The 6,644-nt window shown below is 49.1% G+C and overlaps 1 protein-coding gene across 1 annotated transcript; it reads right to left on the reverse strand.

The window, feature by feature from the left end:
* Positions 1-509: 509 nt before the first annotated feature.
* Positions 510-3,489, reverse strand: LOC100767563 (chymase). Its single transcript, XM_027390059.2, has 5 exons — positions 3,432-3,489; positions 2,660-2,810; positions 1,468-1,603; positions 968-1,222; positions 510-653 (listed from the first exon to the last, which is right to left on the reverse strand). Exons 1-5 carry the CDS (start codon positions 3,487-3,489, stop codon positions 510-512), a joined length of 744 nt encoding a protein of 247 aa, XP_027245860.1.
* Between the last annotated feature and the right edge of the window lie 3,155 nt (positions 3,490-6,644).

Genomic DNA, 6,644 nt, shown 5'->3' on the forward strand with positions numbered 1-6,644 from the left:
CAATGAGAGAGAGAGAGAGAGAGAAGAGAGAGAGAGAGAGAGAGAGAGAGAGAGAGAGAGAGAGAGAGAGAGAGAGAATAAGATAAGGAATGGGTGTAATTTCTTGTTTAATATAGAAATGTAGACCTTGCCTTTCCAGGAAAACTCTCATTTTCTTTATTTCCCATCTCTCTGCCTGTTTCACTGTGTATCCTGTCTTTGCCAGCTCCTTCACACTTATCCACTCCCACAGACTCCCTCCCAAATACTCAGCTATTTAAACCATGAATCAGATTGCTGTGTGTAGGGAGAAGAGAGCAGCCGAAAGAGGAGACTCACACTGCAGTCTAGAATCTGGGTCTTTATTGAGGTTTATTGACCTTTAAGAACCTCCTGAGACATGTAAGAACTTCAGAGAGATCAGTGAGTTGGCAGGGCTTCAGCAGGAACTAAGACAGGCTCAAGCACATGGCACACAAAACCTGCTCAATTTCAGCTTCAGATTAAATCACAGGCTCCAAGCTCCAGAGCTAATTCTCCCTCAAGATCTTATTAATCCAGGGCCGGTAATGGGAGATTCTGGTGAAGACAGCAGGGGGCTTTGCTTTCCAATGTACATAGGATGCGATGCCTTGGGCTATCCCAGCACACAGGAGAGGTCCTCCAGAGTCTCCCTGTTGGGGAGGCACAGAGAGGAAATGTATGAATGAATGCCTCTACCTCTCCCACCCCTTTCACCTTGGAGTTGCAATTAGATCTAGAGTCAGCCCAGGAGCCTGATGCTGCGGGCATCATTCTTTCCCGGGGCAGCCACCATACCTACCTCACATCACCCCATGTTCTCTGCACAGCAGATGGAAGATGGATACTTTGTTTCCTCACTCCTGAGATTCCTAAACTGTGATTAACTGACAGTCTTCTGTCCCGCCTCCTTTTACACTCTGGCCCTTAGCAGTGGTTTTTTGAAAAAAACTAGTAAGAGGATCACCTTGTATACATTTCGAATCTTCTTGGGATTGCCCACACACAGCTGGGGTTCGTGGCTAAAACTCTTGAAGTGTTTGCAGGCTTGGGGATCCAAGGTTCTCATCTTCACCTCTTGCAGAGTGTCAGAGGGTGGTTCATTCACCTTTGTTTGGCCCCAGCCAACTGCCCGGCACACCCTCCCAGGTGGGATGGAGTTTGATTTGGCTGAGAATGGGAGGGTTCCCACGCCTAGGGTTAGGTTGGCTTTCTCCTTCAACTGTGAAGGGAACAAGGGGCTCTTCGTGAGGATCATGGACTAAGAGGTGGCTACAGGCAATCAGCGAAGGAAAGGGCAAAATACTAAGCCCAATGGTGTGTGTGTGTGTGTGTGTGTGTGTGTGTGTGTGTGTGTGTGTGGTGGTGAGAAGAGAGTGTCTCCTGAAGAAGGGCAGGGAAAGCTCAGGGCAATGGGGACTTGAAGGGAAAATCTAAGGGAGTGCAATGGAGGGAGAAACTTTTTACCTTCAGCAGCATGATGTCGTTGAGAACCAACTGGTCATCATATTTTGGATGAGGGAATTGCTTTTCAACCTCGAGCTTCTGCCATGTGTCTTCTTTTACTTTTTTGTTGTGGGCTCCTAGGAGGACTGTTATAGACCTATTGTGAGAAAGGATGGGGACTGAGGCTGGAGAGGGCTTGCTTATCCATGCTGGCCTATAATCTCTGTATGTGGGCAGTGAGGATCAGGAGTTCAAGGTCATTCTTACCTACATAGTGAGTTTGAGGCCAGCCCCAGTTACCTGAGACTGTGCTTCAAAAACAAAACACAAACAAAACCAACAACAGCAACAACAAAAAAGAAAGCGCAAACAGAAAACACCAACAGCTGCAGAGATGAACGTATTTAAGAAAAGGCTGGAATTGCTCACTTGGGATGCTGGTCTCTTTCCGTCCTTTCTTTCCACCCTCTTACTGGGCTACCCATGATTTTGGACAGCTCAGTTTTTAACCAGGAGAGCAATGTGGAGATATCTGTACTTGGGCCTGAAGGTAGATCTTGGGCTCAAGTCAGCTTTCAGGAGAGAAAAGCTTCAAGAAAAAGTGTTGGCTGCAACAGACACATTTTCTAGGTCTGATTCCCCTGGGGAATGAGCAAGAAATGGAGGATCTAGGGGGCAGAGTTAGTAGTCTCCAATTTGGGGGGACTTTATATGTCTTCTACAGCAAGAGCTACAAGCAAAGCAAGAAGTGCTTATGTCCTGTGGATGTTGTTCTGTCTTCCTTAGAAACGATGAGCTCAAAAAAATAAACAAGAAAATAAATTTATAAAGCAAAACCAAACCAAACTAAACCAACCAACCAAACCAACAAAAAAGAAATAACCAGCTCTGGACCAGGGGAACTGATGGCCAGTGTACTTGAAAATGTCAAGGAGAGATGGCCCGGAAAAAACTGAGTAGTACTCACAAGTGAGCCATAAGTTCTCTCTGTTGACGAGTTATGGAGGGGATGCTTTTGGAGTAATGTCCCTCGTCTCTGAGGGGAGCTGCATTTATAGTGACTGAGGCCCAGGGCATCTATTTAATAACATCTCTCTCTGTCTCTTGTCAGTTGACCTAGACTCAGGGTCCCTCTTCAGGTCTCACCTGGGTTTGCACAGGGTGCTACCCTGACGGTTCTCTTCACATTAGAGATAAACAGCACCCGTCTCACCTTCCTGCACAGTGTGCAGCAGTCATCACAAAGTTTCGTCTTATCAGGAAGCCACTGCAAGCCGACAGGTGATTCCCGGGAGTGACAATTTCTAGATAGGCCATGTAGGGGCGGGCGTGTGGTCTGCACTCTGTGCCCCCGATGATCTCCCCTAGAACAGAGAGAACCCCAGGGCCTGACATAGGTGTGGATGCTCTCTCCAGAGGATACACAGTTGGGTTAAGGCTGGGAGAAGGTTCCCTTGATCTCCTTGCCCCAAATGCTGCCCGTTGTCTTCTCAGGTGTCTTGATCAGCTTTTCTCACTCTCAACTCACCCTCCTCCAAATAGTCACTTCTTCTTCAAGGCACAGCTGCCATCCTGCCTCAGGGTTAGGCAGTTTCCCCTTTTGATTTCCCATATGCCCTGGCCCTGGCCCTTCGGCAGCACAGCTGTCCAGCTTCCTCCTGTCCTGCCCCCTTACAGGCACAGAGCAGCAAAACCACAGGGTAAACTTCTGCCTTGAGCCCCAAAGATGAGGAGAATGCACCTGTTTTCCTGGTGCCTCCCTCGGCTTGCTCTAGGATTACCACTCCCCCAGTCAACACAAGCGTCTGTGTTCTTGGAGACCACCATGGCTTTAAAGAATGGGTGGGTGTGTTCCAAAAGGAGACTTCACTCAGGTTCTTGAGAAGCGCTGCGAGACCCATTTCAGACTTCCAAAAAGTTAGACTAAACTCCATTGCTTTAGGAGCTGACCCTGCAGATTTAAGAGGGAAGATCCCGACACTCACCAGCCTTGGCGCTAGAGCCCAGGAGGAGGAGCAGCAGATGGAGAGCCGGGAGATGCATCCTCTCGGAGGGGCTGCTCGCAGCCACTGCAAGCTTTATCTTTGGGTCTTAGGACTTATTACTCTCAGCAGGCAGGGGAGTGGCAGGGCTGTTACCACAGGAACTGTGTGGTCATGGTTTCTTCTTTAAGCTGGCTGTCTTCATGACTGGACTTTCCTCCAGAATGATGGTTTTACTGGAGGTGAAATTGAAGCCTTACACTGATTGAACCCAGACACTGATGGGTTCTTAACTGTGCCCCTGTTGGGCTAGGGGTGTGGGGACAGAATGTGGAGGGATCTTGCCTTTTCCCTCAACGTGTTAGGGGTCCCTAGAAACTTGGGTTGAGGGTAATCTTGGCACTGGGCATCCAGGAGCACACAGACAGTGATTACTATAGCCACAGTAGCAAATGTGTTTTGCAGAAAGACTCAATGGGCGTTACATGCATAGACAGGTACATGAGCAAACAAACATGCACAATGTGCCAGTCAGACAAAGTAAGGAGTATTAATCAGGGATGGGGCAAAAGGATGGGGGAGAAAAGGAAAACTGGGTAGGTTATCCCGAACAAAAGATATATAAAAAACCTTAAGGAGATCTACTAATTAATAAGCTAACTAAATAGTTTGGGCAGAATTACTACTCATGGCTGGCCAATGTTAATACTGGAAAACACGGGTTTTAAAATGAAAACTATATTACTAGGCATGGGATACCTCCTCCCTGTGAGTTATTGGTCTCCAAAACAACACAGACTATTGCCATTGCCTTTGGTTATTCACCAAACTTCATAGTTAAGGCCTTATTGCTGAAGATACCACACATGTTGGCTATAGGAAATAGAAAACCAGTCTCAAACTGACCTGCAAACTTCTTACCTGATGGCCACCTTTCACAGTTCTGGAAAGCACTACATAGGCTGTTGGGGGAGAAAAGATGTTAGTAGTCTTACCTAGAACTGGACCTTGTATAATGCAACACAGATCTGCCAGGCAAGATGTGTCCACTAATGCCATAGTGGCATGGCTGTTACTGGGGTAAATAACTGATTTCTGATGGGATTTGAGGTATGCCTGCTACTGTAATTCTGACCAAAAGTCAAAAGCCTATGGAAGGTTTCTAGATGGTAATGTCAAAGTTTCCTCTAAACATTTGCGTTTATGCCCAGAGAGCTGAACTGCTATCCTCCTTGGTGAGAGAAGCTTCTCTCTGCAGCGGGCGGCAGTTAAGGCAGAGATGTGTGACTTGTCAAATGAGAGACTGAGAGACTGAGTGCCAGGTCCTACATGGACGTCTGCATTACCTCTTCACTTCCAACCAACGCCCAAGGAAGACTGTGGAAGAGGAGGCGGAGAGAGTGTAAGGATGGAGAGGAGCACTGTGAAAGGCTGTTTTTTGCCATAACTGTCACACTCAGGGACTTGAAGCAGCTGTGGGACAGGGTATGAAGAGTGAGGGAGAAACAGGGTATGAAGAGTGAGGGAGAAACAGGGTATGAAGAGAGTGAGGGAGGGACAGGGTATGAAGAGAGTGAGGGAGGGACAGGGTGTGAAGAGAGTGAGGGAGGGACAGGGTGTGAAGAGTGAGGGAGGGACAGGGTATGAAGAGAGAGGGAGGGACAGGGTATGAAGAGAGTGAGGGAGGGACAGGGTGTGAAGAGAGTGAGGGAGGGACAGGGTGTGAAGAGTGAGGGAGGGACAGGGTGTGAAGAGAGAGGGAGGGACAGGGTATGAAGAGTGAGGGAGGGACAGGGTATGAAGAGAGTGAGGGAGGGACAGGGTGTGAAGAGAGTGAGGGAGGGACAGGGTGTGAAGAGAGTGAGGGAGGGACAGGGTATGAAGAGAGTGAGGGAGGGACAGGGTGTGAAGAGTGAGGGAGGGACAGGGTGTGAAGAGAGTGAGGGAGGGACAGGGTGTGAAGAGAGTGAGGGAGGGACAGGGTGTGAAGAGAGTGAGGGAGGGACAGGGTGTGAAGAGAGTGAGGGAGGGACAGGGTGTGAAGAGAGTGAGGGAGGGACAGGGTGTGAAGAGAGAGGGAGGGACAGGGTGTGAAGAGTGAGGGAGGGACAGGGTGTGAAGAGAGTGAGGAAGGGACAGGGTATGAAGAGAGTGAGGGAGGGACAGGGTGTGAAGAGAGTGAGGGAGGGACAGGGTATGAAGAGAGTGAGGGAGGGACAGGGTGTGAAGAGTGAGGGAGGGACAGGGTGTGAAGAGAGTGAGGGAGGGACAGGGTGTGAAGAGAGTGAGGGAGGGACAGGGTGTGAAAAGAGTGAGGGAGGGACAGGGTGTGAAGAGAGTGAGGGAGGAACAGGGTGTGAAGAGAGTGAGGGAGGAACAGGGTGTGAAGAGTGAGGGAGGGACAGGGTGTGAAGAGAGTGAGGGAGGGACAGGGTGTGAAGAGAGTGAGGGAGGGACAGGGTGTGAAGAGAGTGAGGGAGGGACAGGGTATGAAGAGAGTGAGGGAGGAACGGTGTGAAGAGAGAGGGAGGGACAGGGTGTGAAGAGTGATGGAGGGACACAGGAGGTTCTAAACTGAAGAATAAAATGATAATATCTGAGAGTTAACATTTTTCCTTTTCTGTTATAACTACCTTGGAAAATACCATTGCACTCTGTTTACAAATGTAGAACTGAAGCTGAGGCCAAGACCACACTGCCTCTAAGTATTAAGGCACATTTCAACCACCTTCTTGCTGTTCCTTGACATGGCAGAGCAGTCCACAGAAGAGTAGGCAACGCAGTGGAGTGCCATTTCTCTTGGAGACCAACAAGAGGTTAGTTCATAGGTGGGCGCCGATAGAAGGGTAAATGCTTGGGGCACATTGTTCCACCATGCCCTTGCGTCAGCCTGGGCTTGTGAGCACAGTGACCCATCTCCTAGTATCCATCAACTCTGTTGCTCTTATCTGCACTTTCTGAACCAGCCCACATCTCTGACCCGCCCAAGAATGAGACATTTACACACACTTCCCTAAAATCTTCCTGCATCCAGATGTGTTAGGATTATCAGCATTGCTGTCTTCACCCTCTAGGGCTGCCACATAAAACACAGAATGTGTGGGGAGCCACAGCCCCAAGATGGCGCCTGGCTGGATGCCAGGGAGACCGAGCTTAGCTGTAAACAAGCCTTATTTGGAAGGGCTTAGTGGATCTGGTGTGCCTCCTCCAGCTGTG

Source organism: Cricetulus griseus, assembly GCF_003668045.3.
Source record: "Cricetulus griseus strain 17A/GY chromosome 1 unlocalized genomic scaffold, alternate assembly CriGri-PICRH-1.0 chr1_1, whole genome shotgun sequence".
Taxonomy (NCBI): domain Eukaryota; kingdom Metazoa; phylum Chordata; class Mammalia; order Rodentia; family Cricetidae; genus Cricetulus; species Cricetulus griseus.

Excerpts from the sequence above, each read along its gene's own strand:
- LOC100767563 (XM_027390059.2), bottom strand. The coding sequence starts at position 3,489 with ATGCATCTCCCGGCTCTCCATCTGCTGCTCCTCCTCCTGGGCTCTAGC. Across the intron at positions 1,223-1,467 it reads ACGACATCATGCTGCTGAAG|TTGAAGGAGAAAGCCAACCT; the intron begins GTAAAAAGTTTC and ends TTCCCTTCACAG. Across the intron at positions 654-967 it reads AGATTCGAAATGTATACAAG|GGAGACTCTGGAGGACCTCT; the intron begins GTGATCCTCTTA and ends CCTCCCCAACAG.